Source organism: Oncorhynchus mykiss, chromosome 1, assembly GCF_057628025.1.
Source record: "Oncorhynchus mykiss isolate SJ-2025 chromosome 1, ASM5762802v1, whole genome shotgun sequence".
Lineage (NCBI taxonomy): Eukaryota > Metazoa > Chordata > Actinopteri > Salmoniformes > Salmonidae > Oncorhynchus > Oncorhynchus mykiss.
In genome coordinates, this window is record NC_143022.1 from 55,512,552 (window position 1) to 55,534,897 (window position 22,346).

The 22,346-nt window shown below is 43.8% G+C and overlaps 1 protein-coding gene across 11 annotated transcripts in view; it reads left to right on the forward strand.

The window, feature by feature from the left end:
- The window catches only part of LOC110525170 (uncharacterized), a 65,896-nt gene that overhangs the window by 28,210 nt on the left and 15,340 nt on the right, over positions 1 to 22,346 (forward strand). For 2 of the 11 annotated variants that reach the window (XR_005052111.2, XR_016495999.1), the window contains 8 exons: positions 1,146 to 1,296; positions 5,087 to 5,161; positions 5,997 to 6,097; positions 6,544 to 6,745; positions 7,811 to 7,928; positions 13,393 to 13,681; positions 15,873 to 16,004; positions 19,061 to 19,124. Coding sequence is in view for 7 of the 11 variants with exons in the window: in XM_021605122.3 (XP_021460797.1) it covers positions 1,146 to 1,296; positions 5,087 to 5,161; positions 5,997 to 6,097; positions 6,544 to 6,745; positions 7,811 to 7,928; positions 13,393 to 13,681; positions 15,873 to 16,004; positions 19,012 to 19,124 (1,181 nt within the window). In the remaining 4 variants the exon portion in view is untranslated. Of the gene's footprint in view, positions 1 to 1,145; positions 1,297 to 5,086; positions 5,162 to 5,996; positions 6,098 to 6,543; positions 6,746 to 6,884; positions 7,037 to 7,810; positions 7,929 to 13,392; positions 13,682 to 15,872; positions 16,005 to 19,011; positions 19,125 to 22,346 lie in introns of those variants that run through there. The other 9 variants (XR_016495998.1, XR_016496000.1, XM_021605122.3 and 6 more) reach the window with 5 other exon arrangements.

Genomic DNA, 22,346 nt, shown 5'->3' on the forward strand with positions numbered 1-22,346 from the left:
GCCCCTCAGAGGTGTGTGCTCAGTCCCCTCCTGTACTCCCTGTTCACCCATGACTGCATGGCCAGGCATGACTCCAACACCATCATTAAGTTTGCCGACAACACAATAGTGGGAGGCCGGATCACCGACAACGATGAGACAGCCTATAGGGAGGTCAGAGACCTGGTCGTGTGGTGCCAGGACAACAACTTCTCCCTCAACGTGATAAAGACGAAGGATATGATTGTGGACTACAGGAAAAGGAGGAACGAGCACGCCTCCATTCTCATTGACGGGGCTATAGTGGAGCAGGTTGAGAATTTCAAGTTCCTTGGTGTCCACATCACCAACAAACTATCATGTTCCAAACACACCAAGACAGTCGTGAAGCAGGCATGACAAAGCCTATTCCCCCTCAGGAGAAAAAATATTTGGCATGGGTTCTTAGATCCTCAAAACGTTCTACAGCTGCACCATAGAGAGCATCCGAACAGGTTGCATCACTGTCTGGTATGGCAATTGTTCGGCCTCCTCACTACAGAGGGTAGTGCGTATGGCCCAGTACATCACTGGGGCCAAGCTTCCTGCCATCCAGGACCTCTATACCAGGCGGTGTCTGAGGAAGGCCCTAAAAATGGTCAAAGACCCCAGTCACCCTGATCATAGACTGTTCTCTCTGCTACCGCACGGCAAGCGGTACTGGAGAACAAAGTCTAGGTCCAAAAGGCTTCTTAACAGCTTCTACCACCAAGCCATAAGACTCCTAAACAGCTAACCAAATGGTTACCCAGAGTATATGCATTGTCCCCCATCACTCTTTTACACTCCTGCTACTCTCTGGTTATTATCTATGCATAGTCACTTTAACTCTATTACCTCAATTTCCTCAACTAACTTGTCCCACACACATTGACTCTGTACCGGTACCCCCTTGTATATACCCTCGCTACTGTTATTTTACTGCTGCTCTAATAACTATTTGTTATTTGTTATTTTTACTTATCTATTTTTTACTTAACACTTGTTTTTCTTAAAACTGCATTGATGGCTAAGAGCTTGTAAGTAAGCATTTCACTGTAAGCTCACCTGTCACCTCACCTGTTGTATTCGAAGCATGTAGTGAGTAAAAATGTATTTGATTTGATCTATCAATCTCTATCTCGGAGGAGGAGAAGGGGAGGAGGGAGCAGCAGGAGCCCCTGTCTGAGGAGCAGGAGCTGGAGGAGTTGAGGAGCCAGGTGCTGCAGCTCCTTCTGGAGTTAGAGGAGGCCAGGGAAATGTCCAACAAACACCAGGAGGCCTTCCACGAGCTACAGGGTAAGAGAGTAGTTGATGCGAAATGGCTAGCTAGTTAGCTGTTAGCTGTGGTCCATTAGCAGTGCCATGTTATAGGTCAGGGTTCTCCAACCCTGTTCCTGGAGAGCTACCCTCCTGTAGGTTTCCGCTCCAACCCCAACCTGGTGCAGGTGATCAACCAGCTAATTATTAGAATCAGGTGTGCTAGATTAGGGTTGGAGTGAAAACACATATTTTGACCAATGGGTAAATTGTTAATTGGGTAGGTAATCCTCTCAGAAAACCAACGGTCCAAACCTCATGTCTCTATCATAATCCGTTCAAAAGCTACACATTTTTACCCTTGTAGGATGGGCAAAATTAAATGAATAGGGACCAGATACTCTGCAAGATTTAAATCTAACAGGTTCACGCTCCAGTTGAACATTTCATCTTTCTTCTCCCAGGACATAAACATTATAGAGGTAAGATGTAGTATTTTCATGTTTTAGTAGACGCTTTTCATATTAATGCGAAATTCATGTTCTAGTAGAAGATTTCTCACAAAAACAAGCGTAACTTTGTGAAATGTAAATGGAGCACTGAGCGTACCTGAAGATTTTTTAAGAATTTTACATTTAATTCAGTTCGTGTCATGCAAAATTGTATTTTTGCAACCCGTGGAAACAACTTTGAAGATGACCACCACGACATGTAAAATCATCAAAAGTTGCTGTGAGAAAGCTGCACCGCTCTGTCGACAGAGCTGATTATCGGATGTATTAGGTTACGAAATCTGACTTTTTGGATATACTGTTAATTAAATGTAAGACCCCACTGAACGATTCAGAACATAAATAATCATATCTGTTTTGGTAAAATATATTTTATAACACAAGGAAGTGAAATGTCATCACCAAAGTGGGTTTTCACCCACTCTGGGAAAAGTAGGTGGACACCCTACATACTGCAGTCATATTCCCTTCCCTGAGATTGCTAGATGTTTTGTCTCATACACACTGAGTAAGGCCTTAGCGCTGAGGACATAGTGAACACATTGAGTAAGGCCTTAGTGCTATGAACTTAGTGAACACACTGAGTAAGGTCTTAGTACTGTGAACATAGTGAGGGGTCAGGCATTTCACAGACAGATAGAAAGCTGCATGCTCACAGCACGCTCAGACACACGTACATGCGCACACACACGTGCGCACATGCACACATGCACACGCACAGGCACACATACACACACACACACGGGCGCATTCAGCACGCTCAGGCTCCAGGGAAGCTTCCAGGTTGGGTTGGACCGCACTATGATGTCATCACTCCCCATATGCTGGGGATGGAACAGGATGTCTGGGACACTTCCTGTTTAAATATTTATTTATGGTGCATTACCACCACCAGTTGGACGGGGTATAGAACAAGAAATAAAAAATCAATTGTGGAAAAGGGGGAAAAACGGCATCAAACAAAATTCAAAAATAGGCACGTCAACAAACAAAATACCCCAAAATTATATTATATTTATTCATGATATTATGAATAAAAACAGAGGAGTTATTTCACATATGCAGTTATCAAAAATATATGGGAATATCTGCTCAATCCAAACTTACAACCAACTGATTGCAGCACTACCACAAAAATGAAGGCAGGTGGAAAAGGGAGAAGGTAGGGAACTTGGTTGAAAGGAAATATACCAGTTTCATTTGAGGACAAAAATGTTGACAGCTGCACCATACAGGTTGTAAAATAAATGGGAAGACATTTTCGATGTACCAATTCCATGGCATATGGTTGAAGAACTGTGCTGCTGCAGGAGGGACTGGTGCACTTCACAAAGTAGATGGCATCATGAGGGAGGAAAATTATATGGATATATTGAAGCAACATCTCTAGACATCAGTCAGGAAATTAAAGCTTGGTCGCAAATGGGTCTTCCAAATGGACAATGACCCCAAGCATACTTCCAAAGTCATGGCAAAATGGCTTAAGGACAACAAAGTCAAGGTATTGTAGTGACCATCACAAAGCCCTGACCTCAATCCCATAAAAAAGTTGTGGGCAGAACTGAAAAAGCGTGTGCGAGCAAGGAGGCCTTTACAAACCTGACTCAGTTACACCAGCTCTGTCAGGAGGAATGGGCCAACATTCTGGGGAGCTTGTGGGAGGCTACCCAAAACGTTTGACCCAAGTAAAACAATGTATAGGCAATGCTACCAAATATTAATTGTAATGTGAAATGTCAGAATAATAATAGAGAGAATGATTTATTTCAGCTTTTATTTCTTTCATCACATTTGTAAACTTCTGACCCACTGGGAATGTGATGAAATAAATAAAAGCTGAAATAAATCATTCTCTCTACTATTATTTTGACATTTCACATTCTTAAAATAAATTGGTGATCCTAACTGACCTAAGACAGTGAATTTATACTAGTACTGAGTTTAAATGTATTTGGCTAAGGTGTATGTAAACTTCCAACTTCAACTGTATGTGGCATATAACAATCTCAGCTCTGTACATTTTGCTGTGAAGAGACAGAATCAATAGATCATTTATTCTGGTTTTGCCCCCATGTAGCTTGTTTCTGGCCACAGGTTCAGGAATGGTTAAAAAATCACAACATGCATTTAAAAATAACCCTACAAATAGCAGTGTTGGATGATTTGGAAAGCCATAGTCAGTCAATAAATAATATAATAGTACTCGTAGGAAAGGTTTTCATCTCTAGCTCACAATCTATGGATACTATACGATTTAAAAATGTTCAAAAAGTATGTAAAACATCATAGAACAATTGAGAAATATATGGCACATGGAAACCAAATGAGGGTGATCTATGGTGATAGGTGGGATGGGCTGAGCGTGGCTGAGGGTTGGGATTAAAGAGCTGAGGTCTATGGTGATAGGTGGGATGGGCTGAGAGTGGCTGAGGGTTGGGATTAAAGAGCTGAGGTCTATGGTGATAGGTGGGAAGGGCTGAGCGTGGCTGAGGGTTGGGATTAAAGAGCTGAGGTCTATGGTGATAGGTGGGATGGGCTGAGCGTGGCTGAGGGTTGGGATTAAAGAGCTGAGGTCTATGGTGATAGGTGGGATGGGCTGAGCGTGGCTGAGGGTTGGGATTAAAGAGCTGAGGTCTATGGTGATAGGTGGGATGGGCTGAGCGTGGCTGAGGTTTGGGATTAAAGAGTTTATGTTTGGTAAAGTATTATTGTTATGTGACTGCTTTATATAAAAGTACCATGTATGTAAAATGTGTATGTAAAATGTATGTATATGTGGCAAAAAAGCTGTAAAAAAAAACTAAATATATTTGTCTTCCGAAGAGGGGTTAATGGTAAAAAATAAAAACAAATACAAAAATTATGTAGCTTAAAAAATATATTTTCTGCTGATTCCCTCACTCGGATCAGACCGGGTCTGGATCTGACTAGGTCTATACGGAATGGGTCTAGTTGTCCTCAAGTCTGTTCAGAAGGTGTCTTTATATTAGTTAATTTATGCATATTGCGTCCGGGTGAGAATGTCCCAGTTCCATTTCAGAATGGGTCCAACTTTTTGGACCAGTGAGTAATTCACTACACTATTGTCACATCACATGCCAGTTAATGTATATGGGTGTAAAACCTAAAGACTTGCTAACAAGACCATTGATGTGGATGCCAAATTTTAAGGCTTTGAAAATAAATATAATATATGAATGAGGCCAATGTCGACACTTCAGAAAAATGTGTGAAGTGAGAATTATACCACTACACCATAAACTGCTGACTCATTCTTTCTCTCATACCTGTCTCTCCCTCCCTATGTGCCCATACAGGTCTGCTGGAGGATGAGCGTCTGGCCAGTGCCCACCAGGCAGAAGCCTTTGCACGACAGGTCCACAACCTGCAAGGTACTGTCTACAGCAGATGTATAAAGTGCTGCTCCCGAGTACTTTAATCCTGGCACCAAATAAGTGAAACCACTGTGAATTTGGTGACAACAATAAAGCACCAGAGAGCATCAGTATATATCATGAGGCCCTCCAGCACCCGTACTTAGAACGTTTGGGATGTGCATATCACTGACTCACGCTTCACAGCAGCCACAGAGAGCCGAAACAATTACATGTAAAGGCTGTTTATCACAAAGATTGCTAATGGGGAAAAATTATGATTGGTAATGAATAGATAATTCATCAATGTCCAATCACCATATGGAATTCCATTGTCCCACCTAACCTCTAATGAAAAGTTTACATTTGAGGGGCCACAGAGACAGTGTGAGCCCCCACAGAAAGGCTACATAGACAGAACGGCTGTGTTGCATAAGTGTGAGGTGATGTAATTGGCTGTCAAGTGTTACATGTGTGTGTCGTCATTTGTCTTACGGGGATCTGAGTCAATTGTCTGTTGTCAATGTCTGGGGCTCACTTACAGCCCATTTACCACCAGTTACACCAGCTACTCTTGAAATCCCAACTTACTTTTCTCCCAGGAACACCCATATGCTCATGCACCCTGTTATCAGATCTCCTCACTTATCACTACCTAACTCATTGTAGCCTAGAACGAGCACACCTGATTCAACTAGTCAATGGCTTGATGATTACTTGACAAGTTAAATCAGGTGAGCTAGCTCTGAAATAGATCATATGGAACTGCTAAGGGTCCCAGAGGAGAGGTTTGAAGAACACTGCTGTATGTATAACCATTTAAACTCTTGTCCCTGTATGGCTCCCTCCCCAGCCCAGCTGCGTTCAGTACAGGAGGAGATGGACTCTCTAGAGGAGGAGAAGGAGAGTGAGCTGACTGAGTCTCACGAGGAGCTACGCCTCGCCCAGGAGGAGGTGGTTTACCTTATGCTATTTTACTTTACTTAAGCTACTTTACTTTAGGCTGTTCAACTTTACTTTAGGCTATTGTACTTTACTTTAGACAATTTTCCTTTACTGTATGATACTTTACTTTACTTTAAGCTATTTTACTTTACTTGAAGGTACTTTACTTTAGGCTACTTTACTTTAGACTATGCAACTTAATAAGGCTATTTTACTTGGATTTAGGATACTTTGCTTTACTTTAAGCTATTTTACTTTAAGTTACTTTACTTTAGGCTACTTTACTTTAGGGCTATTCTACTTTAGGTTATTCTACTTTGTTAGGCTATTTTACTTTACTATTTCCAGAAGTATGTGTTCTCTGCATGCAAGGATGAGTTTGACTGTTCGGTTCCTTGTGTTACAGGTGGTGCTGCTGAGTTTGATTGATTGATTTATTGATTGATTACTTGCAGGTTCTGCTTCTGCAGCAGGCAGCTGAGGAGGCAGCGGCCGAGAGGGAGAACGACATTGCGTCCCTGCAGGAGGAGCTGTGTCGCCTCCGGGCCCAGCTGGGGAGGCTCAACGATGAGGCGCAGGAGTACGAGCTGGAGATCACCACACTGAGAGCAGAGATCAGCATGAAGAGTCAAAGGAGGGAGGAAGAGAGGAAAGGAGGTGAGAGAGAGGGGAGGAGATAAGAGGAGCAGCAATAATAGCTAGAGATCACCACGCTGCGAATCGAGATCTGGGAAGGTCTTCACAGTAAATTTGCTGATCTTATTATCCCTGACCCCTGACCTTGTCCACTGGCCAGGTCAAAGCAGCATCAATCAGCAAAGGGCTTCTCTAGACCCTTCGTCCCTTCCCTGAGTCACACCCTAACCCTCACCACCAGAGCAGAGCAGTGATGTCATGTATTGGGTATGTGTCCCTCACATGTCACTGTGCCTCCCCTCTACTTCCCCCCTGACTTACCTCATTCCCTGACTCAGAGGGTGACATCACTGACATCACTGTCATCCTTGGTATCCCAAACACACACAACCTATCACCCCACCACCACCCCTGTGGCCCCCTGTGTGAGACATTTTTGTAATATTTAACCCTTTCCTCAACCTCTTTTATTAAACCCCAACTGTCTTTGACTGTGAGATTCTAACCATAACACAGCAATAACACAGCCAGGACCTCATGCACAGGTTTCATCATGTTATCAGTGTAGATGCCTAGACAGAGCAGTACAGGAGTGGCAGAGTCAGTAGGGTTTGGGTCACAGTTTTATGAGTGTCAAATTCCAGTCTGACGTTAGGTTTACAGACAGTAGGTCTTTCTCTTTCTGTGTCTGTCATTGATGTCTATTTGCAGTCGGCAGAGTACAGACTTGTAAAATAGGCCGAATGGTTTTGATGGGTAGGGCACATAAGTATAGACTCAGCATTGATACTTTAGTTAAACCTCCCATGTACATAGTGATGAGCGGTACATCTATCATACCCAATGTTTGCCTGTGGTCACACAAACAGAACTTGTGGAGGATGTGTTACTGTGTAGCTCTTGGGTTGTGTCCATTAGGGGACACATTAGCAAAATGTTTCAAAATGTGCAACGGAAAACAAGTGTTTCTTATTGGACAAGTTCAGAGAGTACCTCCCTAGATCACTCCGTTTCAGACCGTTTTCTTGCGTTTTGTGCCGACTGAACTCAACCCTGATGTGTGACGATCCTGTTGTGTTCTGTCAGGTGATGTAGGTACACTGAGGCAGGAGTGTGTCACTTTGAGGGAGGAGTGTGAGACTCTGAAGGACGACAACAGACGCCTGACTGAGAAACTACAGCTCCTCCAACTACAGAGGACAGGGTGAGAGGACGCATCCAATTATTTGGCTACTTAGTCTGCTTACAGTATCTGCTACCCATTTAAACTGAACAAAAATATAAATGCAACATGCAACAATTTTTTACTGAGCTACAGTTCATATAAGGAAATTGGTCAATTGAAATAAATAAAATAGTCGCTAATCTATGAATTTCACTAGACTGGGAATATAGATATGCATCTGTTGGTCTGGTGAGTATGCAGGCGAATAACTGGGACATTTTCAGCTTCCAGGAATTGTGTACAGATCCTTGCGACATGAGGCCGTGCATTATGATGCTGAAACATGAGGTGATGGCGGCGGATGAATGGCACGACAATGGGCCTCGGGAACTCATCACCGTATTTTTGTGCATTCAAATTGCCATGGATAAAATGCAATTGTGTCCTTTGTCTGCATCTTATGCCTGCTCATACAGTACCATAACCCCACTGCCACCATGGGGTACTCTGTTCACAACGTTGACAACAGCAAACTTCCCGCCCACATGATGCTCTACACGCTATCTGCCATCTGCCCGTTACAGTTGAAACTGGGATTCATCCGTGAAGAACACACTTTTTCAGCGTTCCAGTGGCCATCGAAGGTGAGCATTTGCCCACTGAAGTTGGTTACAACTCCGAACTGCAGGCAAGTCAAAACCCTTGTGAGGATGACGAGCATGCAGATGAGCTCCCCTGAGACGGTTTCTGACAGTTTGTGCAGAAGTTATTTGGTTGTGCAAACCCACAGTTTAATCAACTGTCTGGGTGGCTGGTCTCAGACGATCCCACAGGTGAAGAAGTCGGATGTGACACTCCCGGGCTGGCGTGGTTACACATGGTCTGCGGTTGTGACAGAGATGGCGCCGACAGAGATGGTCGCCTCGCTTTGAGTCCTTAGGAAACTATGCAGTATTTTGTTTTTTTTATGTATTATTTCTTACATTGTTATCCCAGAAAATCTTGTCTTATTACATACAGCCAGGAAGAACTATTGGATAGAAGAGCGATGGCAACTTACCAACATTACGACCAGGAATACAACTTTCCCGAAGTGGATCCTCTGTTTGGACCACCACCCAGGACAATGGATCTAATCCCAGAAGCCGACCCAAAACAACGGCGCCGCAGAAGGGGCAGATGGAGCGGCCTTATAGTCAGGCTCTGTAGACGGGAATGGTGGGCGATGTGCACGAGTATACTACTTGTCAATGTCCAGTCTCTTGACAACAAGGTAGACAAAATTTGAGCAAGGGTTGCCTTCCAGAGAGACATCAGAGATTGTAACATTCTCTGTTTCACGGAAACATGGCTCTCTCGGGATGTGATGTCGGAATCAGTTCAGCCACAGGGCTTCTCCATGCATCGCTCCGACAGAGATAAACATCTCTCTGGGAAGAGGAAGGCCGCGGGTGTATGCTTCATGATTAACGACTCATGGTGTAATCATAACAACATACAGGAACTCAAGTCCTGCTCACCCATTCTAGAATTCCTTACAATCAAATGCCGGCCATATTAACTCCCAAGAGAATTCTCATCTGTTATCTTCACAGCTGTGTACATTTCCCCTCAAACAGACACCAAGACGGCCCTCAAAGAACTTCACTGGACTCTATGTAAACTGGAAACCATATATCCTGAGGCTGCATTTATTGTAGCTGGGAATTTTAATGAAGCAAATTTGAGAACAAGGCTACCTAAATTATATCAGCATATTGAGTGCACTATGCACAGGGGATAATACACTCTATCACTGCTACTCTAACTTCCATACAAAGCGCTCCCCCACCTTCCCTTTGGCAAATCCGACCACGACGCCATATTGCTCCTATGTCTTATAGGCAGAAACTCAAACAGGATGTACCAGTGACTAGAACCATTCAAAGCTGGTCAGACCAATGGGAATCCACGTTTCAAGATTGTTTTGATCCAGCGGACAGGGATTTGTTCCGATCAGCCTCAGAGGACAACATCGATCTATACGCTGACTCTGTGAGTGTCTTTGTAAGGAAGTGCATGGGAGATGTTGTACCCACGGTGACTATTAAAACCTACCCTAACCAGAAACCGTGGATGGATGGCGGCATTTGCGCAAAACTGAAAGCGAGAATCACCACATTTAACCATGGAAAGAGGTCTGGGAATATGGCTGAATATAAACAGTGTAGTTATCCCCCCCCCCACCGCAAGACAATCAAACAAGCGAAATGCCGGTACAGGGACGAAGTGGAGTCGCAATTCAACGGCTCAGACACGTGTGGCAGGGTCTACAGGAAATCACGGACTACAAACAGAAAACCAGCCACGTCATGGACACCGACGTCACTCTTAAAGACAAACTAAACACCATCATTGCCCACTTTGAGGATAATGCAGTTCTATCGTCGTGGCCCGCTAAAAAGGACTGCGCCTCTCCTTCTCTGTGGCCGACATGAATAAAACATTTAAACGTGTTAACCCTCGCAAGGCTGCTGACCCAGACTGCATCCCTAGCAGTGTCGTCAGAGCATGCGCAGATCAGCTGGCTGGTGTGTTTACCGACATATTCAATCGCTCCATATGCCAGTCTGTTGTCCCCACATGCTTCAAGATGGCCACCATTGTTCCTGTACCCAAGAAAGCAAAGATAACTGATCTAAATTACTACCACCCCATAGCACTCACTTCTGTCATCATGAAGTGCTTTGAGAGACTAGTCAAGGATCATATCACCTCCATCTTACCTGCCACCTTAGACCCACTTCAGGTTGCATACCGCCCCAACAGGTCCACAGATGACGCAATTGCCATCACACTGCACACTGCCCTATCCCATCTATACAAGAGGAATACCTATGTAAGAACGTTGTTCATTGACTACAGCTCAGCATTCAGCACCATAGTACCCTCCAAGCTGATCATCAAGCTGGAGGCCCTGGGTCTCAACCCCTCCCTGTGCAATTGGGTCCTGGACTTTCTGACGGGCCGCCCCCAGGTGGTGAAGGTATTTTGTATTTGTATTTACAATGGATCCCCATCAGCTACTGCTTTCCCATTAGCTGCTGCCAATGCATCAGCTACTCTTCCTGGGGTCCAGCCAAATTAAAGCAGTTTATACAATTTAAAAAAACATTATAATATATTCACAGATTTCACAACACACTGTGTGCCCTCAGGGCCCTACTCCAACACTACCACATATCTACAGTACTAAATCCGTGTGTGTGTGTGTGTGTGTGTGTGTGTGTGTGTGTGTGTGTGTGTGTGTGTGTGTGTGTGTGTGTGTCAATGTTTGATTTGCTTTACAGTCCCCGTTGTTCCATAAGGTGTTTTTTTAATCTGCTTTTTAAATCTAATTTTACTGCTTGCATCAGTTACTTGATGTGGAATAGTTCCATGTAGTCATGGCTCTATGTCTGTGTGCCTCCCATAGTCTGTTCTGGACTTGGGGACTGTGAGGAGGCCTCTTGTGGCATGTCTTGTGGGGTATGCATGGGTGTTTGAGCTGTGTGACAGTAGTTTAGACAGACAGCTCGGTGCATTCAACAATACCTCTCGTAAATAAAAGTACTGATGAAGTCAATCTCTCCTGCACTTTCAGCCAGGAGAGATTGACATAGATATTATTAATATTAGCTCTCTGTGTACATCCAAGGGCCAGCTGTGCTAGTAGGAAGGTAGGAAACAACATCTCCACTTCGCTGACCCTCAACACTGGGGTCCCACAAGGGTGCTCAGCCCCCTCCTGTACTCCCTGTTCACCCACGGCTGTGTGGCCATGCACGCCTTCAACTCAATCATCAAGTTTGCAGATGACACAACGGTAGTGGGCTTGACTACCAACAACGATGAGACAGCCTACAGGGAGGAGGTGAGGGCACTTTGGTGTGTGGTGTCAGGAAAACAACCTCTCACTCAACGTCAACAAAACAAGGAGATGATCGTGGACTTCAGGAAACAGCAGAGGGAGCACCCTTCCTATCCACATCGAAGGGACAGTGGAGAAGGTGGAAAACTTTAAGTTCCTTGGTGTACACAGCACAGACAAACTGAAATGGTCCACCCACACAGACAGTGTGGTGAAGAAGGCACAACAGCGCCTCTTCAACCTCAGGAGGCTGAAGAAATTTGGCTTGTCACCCAAAACCCTGACAATCGAGAGCATCCTGTTGGGTGGTATCACAGCCTGGTACGGAAACTGCGCCTGCCTCAACTGCAAGGCTCTCCAGAGGGTGGTGTGGTCTGCATAACACATCACAAACTACCTGCCCTCCAGGACACCTACAGCACCCAATGTCACAGGAAGGCCAAAAAGATCATCAAGGACAACAACCACCTGAGCCACTCCATGTTCACGCTACCATCCAGAAGGCGAGGTCAGTACAGGTGCATCAAAGCTGGGACCGAGAGACTGAAAAACAGCTTCTATCTCAAGGCCATCAGACTGCTAAACAGCAAACACTAACTCAGAGGCTGCTGCCTACATTGAGACCCAATCACTGGCCACTTTAATAAATGGATCACTAGTCACTTTAAACAATGTCACTTTAAATAATGCCACTTTAATAAAGTGTACATATCTTACATTACTCATATCATAAGTATATACTGTATTTTATACCACCTATTGCACCTTCCCTATGCCGTTCGGCCATCGCTCATCCATTGCCAGGTCGCAATTGTAAATGAGAACTTGTTCTCAACTTGCCTACCTGGTTAAATAAAGGTGAAATAGAATAAAAAATATGTACATATTCTCATTCACCACTTTAGATTTGTGCGTATTAGGTAGTTGTTGGGGAATTGTTAGATTACTTGTTAGATACTGCACTGTCAGAACTAGAAGCACAAGCATTTCGCTAAACTCGCATTAACATCTGCTAACCATGTGTATGTGACCAATAAAATTTGTTTTGATTTGATGCCGGTTGGAAGTACTGCCAAATTCTCTAAAATGACTTTGGATAGGTGGGTTATGGTAGAGAAATAAACCTTACATTCTCTGGCAACAGCTCTGGTGGACATTCCTGCAGTCAGCATGCCAATTGCACACTCCCTAAAACTTGAGACATCTGTGGCATTGTTTTGTTTGACAAAACTGCACATTTTAGAGTGGCCTTTTGCTGTCCCCAGCACAAGGTGCACCTGTGTAATGATCATGCTGTTTAATCAGCTTCTTGATATGTCACACCTGTCAGGTGGATGGATTATTCTGGCAAATGAGAAATTCTCACTAACAGGGATGTAAAACAAATTTTTGCACAAATTTGAGAGAAATACATTTTGTGTGCAAATGGAATATGTCTGGGATCTTTTATTTCAGCTCATGAAACATGGGACCAACACTTTACATGTTGCGTTTCTATTTTTTGTTTAGTAAAAAGCCTAAGATTTAATTGTTCACCACATCAATTAATCTTCTTCTCCTTCTTTTCACCTAATCCCCTTTGGGATTTTACTCTCTCCTCTCGCTCCACACCAGCTCCAACAGCGTATATCTGTCCCTGAAGGATGGTGAGATAGCTGGTACAGGAGTGGGGGTGGGCACAGAGGAGGGGGGCATGGCGGAGAGCTATATGACCATGGTCGAGTGCCAGTCTACGAGCCCAGGCACCAACTGCCGCCTTGTGGACGCCTCCATCCAGAAGAACATTTCGTTCGATGGGAAGCCCATGACCCCCACCGGCTGGAATGGAGGATTTGGGGAGATCTTCTCACTGAGGGACCAGCTGAAACAGGCTGAGGAGAAGGCCTTGCTGGTACAGAGACAGGTATGTTATGGTAATAGAACGGTACGGTACAGTACAGTACAGTCTGTTGGATGGGTCTGGAAAGGAAGATTCAGGGAGATTTTCTTTCTGAGGGACCAGGTGAAAAAGGCAGGGGAAGGCCTCGCTGGTACAGAGACAGGTACAGTGCCTTGCGAAAGTATTCGGCCCCCTTGAACTTTGCGACCTTTTGCCACATTTCAGGCTTCAAACATAAAGATATAAAACTGTATTTTTTTGTGAAGAATCAACAACAAGTGGGACACAATCATGAAGTGGAACGACATTTATTGGATATTTCAAACTTTTTTAACAAATCAAAAACTGAAAAATTGGGGGTGCAAAATTATTCAGCCCCTTTACTTTCAGTGCAGCAAACTCTCTCCATAAGTTCAGTGAGGATCTCTGAATGATCCAATGTTGACCTAAATGACTAATGATGATAAATACAATCCACCTGTGTGTAATCAAGTCTCCGTATAAATGCACCTGCACTGTGATAGTCTCAGAGGTCCGTTAAAAGCGCAGAGAGCATCATGAAGAACAAGGAACACACCAGGCAGGACCGAGATATTGTTGTGAAGAAGTTTAAAGCCGGATTTGGATACAAAAAGATTTCCCAAGCTTTAAACATCCCAAGGAGCACTGTGCAAGCGATAATATTGAAATGGAAGGAGTATCAGACCACTGCAAATCTACCAAGACCTGGCCGTCCCTCTAAACTTTCAGCTCATACAAGGAGAAGACTGATCAGAGATGCAGCCAAGAGGCCCATGATCACTCTGGATGAACTGCAGAGATCTACAGCTGAGGTGGGAGACTCTGTCCATAGGACAACAATCAGTCGTATATTGCACAAATCTGGCCTTTATGGAAGAGTGGCAAGAAGAAAGCCATTTCTTACAGATATCCATAAAAAGTGTTGTTTAAAGTTTGCCACAAGCCACCTGGGAGACACACCAAACATGTGAAAGAAGGTGCTCTGGTCAGATGAAACCAAAATTGAACTTTTTGGTAACAATGCAAAATGTTATGTTTGGCGTAAAAGCAACACAGCTGAACACACCATCCCCACTGTCAAACATGGTGGTGGCAGCATCATGGTTTGGGCCTGCTTTTCTTCAGCAGGGACAGGGAAGATGGTTAAAATTGATGGGAAGATGGATGGAGCCAAATACAGGACCATTCTGGAAGAAAACCTGATGGAGTCTGCAAAAGACCTGAGACTGGGACGGAGATTTGTCTTCCAACAAGACAATGATCAAAAACATAAAGCAAAATCTACAATGGAATGGTTCAAAAATAAACATATCCAGGTGTTAGAATGGCCAAGTCAAAGTCCAGACCTGAATCCAATCGAGAATCTGTGGAAAGAACTGAAAACTGCTGTTCACAAATGCTCTCCATCCAACCTCACTGAGCTCGAGCTGTTTTGCAAGGAGGAATGGGAAAAAAAATCAGTCTCTCGATGTGCAAAACTGATAGAGACATACCCCAAGTGACTTACAGCTGTAATCACAGCAAAAGGTGGCGCTACAAAGTATTAACTTAAGGGGGCTGAATAATTTTGCACCCCCAATTTTTCGGTTTTTGATTTGTTAAAAAAGTTTGAAATATCCAATAAATGTCGTTCCACTTCATGATTGTGTCCCACTTGTTGTTGATTCTTCACAAAAAAATACAGTTTTATATCTTCATGTTTGAAGCCTGAAATGTGGCAAAAGGTCGCAAAGTTCAAGGGGGCCGAATACTTTCGCAAGGCACTGTATATTAGGCACCAGGCGGTACCATAGTAACTATAGTAGTGGATGCTCACTGACTATTGGAGCAGTTTTAATCAGCCAGATTCAGAAGAAAATGCGCTGAAGAAAATGATAAAGTCACACATATCAGTGGCAAAGAAAAACAACAGAGCAGCAGCTGCACAATCACTAACAAATTATTAGGCACTGCAGCAATGGACTATGACACAATTTACAGACCTGGTCTGTAATGTGTCGGGATGAATCTCTGTTCTGAAGTGTTCAACAACTGTTCTTTCTAGGGAGTGTTTTCTTGCCACTGTGCTTCTGCTTGCTCTTTGAGGTCTAAGCTGGATTACTGTAAAGATCTTTGTGACAGCTGTGGATGTAAAAAGGGCTTTGTTAATACATGTGATTGATTGATCCTTTATGTTCTACTCTGTCTCCCTCAGTGTGATGGGTTGAAGACGGAGCTGCGGGAACTGCAGGAACTGTATGACTGCAGCCAGAGGGAGAGGGCTGAATTGGAGGAGGAGCTACTGCACTGCAAGGCAGAGCTCGAGAGGTTGGCTGGAGGGTGGCAGGTGAGAGGTCACACTGGGGTTAGAGGTCAGGTGTCACCCTAGTGATAGGAGTTAATAACGGTATATTGCATATCATTCAGGCTTTTTGGGTTTGTTCTAATTGTTTGACTGTTTTCTGACTTCAACATTTCCCTGCTTGAGATTTTTGACTGTTGTGTTTACGCAAATGAAAACAAGAAATACAGCACACACATCACACATATTCTGTGTCTGTTTATTTCACATGTTATGTGTATAGATACTGTTGAAATATTACCTAATTTAGTGGATATTGAAGTGATTTCGAGAGTTAACCATCCCTGAGACCGGGTCTGGTACCTACGTCTATAGGGTAAGGAAGTATTTAGCATTTTTACAACCAAATCTAAAATTTGGATGGAAATGGCATGTTATAGAAGGGTCCAGACACTTGTTTTGTGATTTCACTTGTTTTTGAGAAACTTACCCCCAACCAACAATAATTTCCTCAACCTTGTTGTGTAGTATAGAGGGTTCTAAAGAAAACCCAAATTAGTCATTTTAGAAACCGAAAAGCTCTCAGTATAGTGATGCAGGTCTTTACATATTGTACACATCATATCCACAACGTTATATTCCATTTTGTGGCAACTCGAGCGATACCTCTCTGTCCATTCTACAATTAACTGCCAAAATAAAGGAAACACTTGAGTAAATGATGAATACAAAGTATATTGAAAGTAGGTGCTTCTACACATGAAGTTGTAGAATCTATGCCAAGGCGCATTGAGCTGTTCTGGCGGCTCGTGGTGGCCCAACATCAGTAATGATCCAGACTCTGACACAACTTGCTTAGGCATAGACCGAGAGGAATTTCCACGCGTCAGTGCATTAACTATTTCCCCAAATGTAGACACATTACCAGAGTCTGAGCAAGAACTCAGAAAGTAGCTTGATTTCGCTTTCTTAAAAGTGGTTATTTGCAGTTGCCTGAAAGCCTCCAATCAGCAACCGAGTCAGTTGGCCCAGGCCAGGCAGGACTGATTTGTCATCATAAAGAGATTTGAAAGTTCTATAAAGTACCAAGCGTTTGTTATATTTTTTGAAGGTGTTTGAAGATGGCCTGTTTATCTGCCATAGAGATAAAAAAATGACAATTGGGGAAATCTCTGAGTAATACATTTATTGAACTAGGCAAGGCAAGGCAAGAACAAATTCTTATTTACAATGACTGCCAAACCTGGACGATGCTGGGCCAATTGTGCGCCGCCCTATGGGACTCCCAATCACGGCCAGATGTGATACAGCCTGGATTTGAACCAGGGACTGTAATGACACCTCCTGCACTGAGATGCAGTGCTTTAGACCGCTGCACCACTCAGGAACCCCAAGATACATATATCATGAAGAAACCCTTGGGGAGAAAAACAAATGTAAAAATTATAATTTTACGAGGATCAGGTCTGTTTGGCATTTCTAATACATGCAACATGACAGTGATCACTGAGCTAATTTGCAAAGACACCACCGGAATAGTACTTATAGGGGCAAGTTTTCAGAATTAGGTCAATCAGAGAGGATTTTGCGTTTTTCTTCTTTTACATGAATCCATGTGTCTTCTGAAATAAGTTGAGTCAAGTCAAGACAAATATTCTTGAAATGATCTGAGGCCAGGGTAAACGAATCTATGTTAAAATCCCGTAAAACAACTAATTCAGATGACAGAAAATACCTTACCAATAATTGTATGTGTGGGGTACAGAGATGAGGTAGTAATCCAAAATCATGTTATCATTGCACACAGAGTGAGTCCATGCAACTTTATTATGTGACTTGTCAAGCCAATTCTTACTTATTTCGGCTACCATAACAAAGAGGTTGAATACTTATTGACTCAAAACATTTCAGCTTTTAATTTTTAATCAATTTGTAAAAATGTCTAAAACATAATTCAACATTACGGGGTATTGTGTGTAGGCCATTGACAAAAAAAGTATCAATTTACTACAATTTAAATTCAGGCTGTAGCACAACAAAATGTGGAAAAGGTCAAAGGGTGTGAATACTTTCTGAAGGCACTGTATATCAATATACATACATATATGTATGTATATACATGACTGTATATTATAATATGCTTTGATATAAGCTGGCAATGACTGTCAGATCATATCAGAGAACATGCTATGATCTCTGTCTGTATGTGGCAATGCAAATTGCCCTCCACTTTGTCTGTCATGCCCTCCCTATGGCAGCACTGTCCCTTGTGTCAAACTGTCTGCCTGTCCCAGTCTACAAATACTGTCCCTGTGCGTTGTATTATATGTCCACACGCTTTATGTGTTTTACCGTGGACTTGGGAAATTATTGTTATTGTTTTACCTTTATTGAACTAGGCAAGTCAGCTAAGAACACATTTTTATTTACAATGACAGCCTAGCCCAGCCAAATGATGCTGTGCCAATTGTGCACTCCCAATCACAGCCAGATGTGACTCAGCCTTGATTTGAACCAGGGATTGTAGTGACACCTCTTGCACTGAGATGAAGTGCTTTAGACCGCTGCACCACTCGAGAGCCCCAATGAATAAGGAAAGAGTTAGGAGATTTTCACCATGTGTTTCAACATCTTGTTTTGTGTCACTATTTTTCATTGTTGTTTGTTTTGTCACCACAGACAATTTCAGTCACGTATGCACATAAATAATCACATGCATTGTACTAATATATTCCATCATTTTTTTCTTAAAACCTTTGAAAAAATATGGTGGCTTACTTTGGCATAATAAATTCTTATGTACTGTCGATCAGTCGAATTGACGGAATCTATCTATCTAGATTTCCATCCCTACCCTATTTGTATCAGTCCATACCATAACTCCCCTATCCCTTCATAGCAAGGCCATATCATGTTTCATTTTGGATTCATTTGGGTGATTTGTGGTGTCCGTATGTAAACGTTTTTGCCCTCCACTCATTTATTATTTTGTTCTCTCCATTGCCCCTCCATCTTCATCCACCCCCTCCCTCCTTTTCTTCCCCTAATCCAGAGCAACCTCCATTCGTCTGAGTCCCCTGTTCTCTCCATCCCCTTCATAGGAATGATTGTAATATTGGGAGTGGTTTGGTGCTGGTTGTCCGAGCTGGCGTTCCAGAAAGCAAGGTAGGAGGAAGAATACTTCTCTGTCTGTCGATCCTCTGCACTTTGTTATGTCCATATAGATAGTTGCTGTACGTCAAATTAAGGCCCTATCTTAAAGTAAAGTAACTTGCAGGGGAATGGAGGCATTTTACAAGCTAGGCCATATAAAACAATCTAAACAAACCCTAAATACATGCCCTGGGTGTTTGTCATACAGAAACTGCTACTTTGAATAACTTTGAATACTTTTTTTCGGAGCCAATGCTAATTTGGGACTAGGCCCTGCCATTAACATTGCCATGGTAATGACGCAAGCTGCAACTTCATTGACTGGGTCCAGACATTTGGAACATTGACTTATTATTGTACAGTAAGGGGAGTGAGAGCTCTCACATCCAAATATTAAAGGGTTACCACCCTAGAAATGAAACGTGTTACATCATCATGATAATTGTGTGTAACTTTGTTTGTTAGCTAGCTAGCAAGCTTGACCAGAGAGAGAGCACTGCGGGTTTTGAAGTCAATTTATCTGCAACAGATTTCCACAAAGATTTTCATTTTTTAAATGTAACCTTTATCTAACTAGGCAAGCCGGTTTTTCAAATTCTTATTTACAATGACGGCCTAGGAACAGTGGGTTAAATGCCTTGTTCAGGGGCAAAACGACAGATTTTTACCTTATCAGCTCAGGGATTCGATCTAGCAACCTTTCGGTTACTGGCCCAACGCTCTAACCACTAGGCTACCTGCCGCCACATGTTTCTCCCAATCTTATTATAATTACAGAAACATTTGTTTGCCAAAAATGTTGTTCTCACATATTAGTTATTGAACACTGTAAATAATAGGAATTAGTGGTTTGGGGTGGATTATTCCTTTAAGCAAAATTACTGTGAAATACAAGATGCATTTGCATTGAAACCTTGATACTCATTGTGCAATATAGCTAAGCCCTGTTAAACGTCAAAGTAAACGATATTCAATATTAGCTACAGTAGGCCTAGGCTATGTAGACATATACTACTGTTCAAAAGTTTGGGGTCACTTAGAAATGTCCTTGTTTTTTAAAGAAAAGCAAATAAAAGGCGGGTTAAAATAACATCAAATTGATCAGAAATACAGTATAGACATGGTTCATGTTGTAAATGTGTCATGTATTGTCATGTTGTGTCTTTCTGTCCTTTCCTTTCACCCTGTCTCCCTCTGCTGGTCGTATTAGGTTACCTTTTCTCCCCCGCTTTCCCCCAGCTGTTCCTTGTCTCCTCTTGACTACCTCGTCACCCCTTCTCCCACCTGTTCCCCTTTTCCCTCTGATTAGTCCCCTATATCTCTCTCTGTTTTTGTTCCTGTCCTTGTCGGATTCTTGTTTGTTGTGTTTCATGCCTGAGCCAGACTATCGTCATGTTTGCTGTAACCTTGTCCTGTCCTGTCGGAATCTGCCGGTCTATCTGAGCCTACCACAGTTTGGTTATTAAAGAAGCTCTGTTTAAGTTAGTTCGCTTTTGGGTCCTCATTCACTCACCGTAACAGAAGAATCCGACCAAGAATGGACCCAGCGACTTCGGATCCTCTCCACTCAGCCGTCGAGATCCAGGGAGCGATGCTAGGCAGACACGAGCAGGAATTGTCTGCTGCTCGACATGCCGTTGAGACCCTGGCCACCCAAGTCTCCAACCTCACAGAACAGGTTCACCATCTCCGCCTCGATCCACCGGCCACTTCCAGGGCTTTCGAATCTCCGGAGCCCAGAATCAATAACCCGCCGTGTTACTCTGGGGAGCCCACTGAATGCCGCTCGTTCCTCACCCAGTGTGATATTGTGTTTTCTCTCCAGCCCAACACTTACTCCAGGAGCACTGCTCGTGTCGCCTACGTCATATCTCTCCTTATTGGACGGGCTCGTGAGTGGGGCACGGCAATCTGGGAGGCAAGGGCTGAGTGTACTAACCAGTATCAGGACTTTAAGGAGGAGATGATACGGGTTTTTGATCGATCTGTTTTTGGGGAGGAGGCTTCCAGGGCCCTGTCTTCCCTATGTCAAGGTAATCGATCCATAACAGACTACTCTATTGAGTTTCGCACTCTTGCTGCCTCCAGTGGCTGGAACGAGCCGGCTTTGCTCGCTCGTTTTCTGGAGGGTCTCCGCGCAGAGGTAAAGGATGAGATTCTCTCCCGGGAGGTCCCTTCCAGCGTGGATTCCCTGATTGAACTCGCTATTCGCATTGAGCGACGGGTTGATCTTCGTCACCGAGCTCGTGGAAAGGAGCTCGCGTTCTCCGTTGCCCCCCTCTCCGCATCACTACCATCTTCCTCTGCCGGCTCGGGAGCTGAGCCTATGCAGCTGGGAGGTATCCGCATCTCGACTAAGGAGAGGGAACGGAGAATCACCAACCGCCTCTGTCTCTATTGCGGTTCTGCTGGTCATTTTGTCACTTCATGTCCAGTAAAAGCCAGAGCTCATCAGTAAGCGGAGGGCTACTGGTGAGCGCTACTACTCCTGTCTCTCCTTCAAGATCCTGCACTACCTTGTCGGTCCATCTACGCTGGACCGGTTCGTCAGCTTCCTGCAGTGCCTTAATAGACTCTGGGGCGGAGGGCTGTTTTATGGACGAGACCTGGGCTCGGGAACATGACATTCCTCTCAGACAGTTAAGGGAGTCCACGGCCTTGTTCGCCCTGGATGGTAGTCCTCTCCCCAGGATTCAGCGTGAGACGCTACCTTTAACCCTCACTGTTTCTGGTAATCATAGCGAAACCATTTCTTTTTTGATTTTTCGTTCACCTTTTACACCTGTTGTTTTGGGCCATCCCTGGCTAGTTTGTCATAATCCTTCCATTAATTGGTCTAGTAATTCTATCCTCTCCTGGAACGTCTCTTGTCATGTGAAATGTTTAATGTCTGCTATCCCTCCTGTTTCCTCTGTCTCTTCTTCACAGGAGGAGCCTGGTGATTTGACAGGGGTGCCGGAGGAATATCACGATCTGCGCACGGTGTTCAGTCGGTCCAGGGCCACCTCTCTTCCTCCACACCGGTCGTATGATTGTAGTATTGATCTCCTTCCGGGAACCACTCCCCCCCGGGGTAGACTATACTCTCTGTCGGCTCCCGAACGTAAGGCTCTCGAGGATTATTTGTCTGTAGCTCTTGACGCCGGTACCATAGTCCCCTCCTCCTCTCCCGCCGGAGCGGGGGTTTTTTTTGTCAAGAAGAAGGACGGGTCTCTGCGCCCCTGCATAGATTAT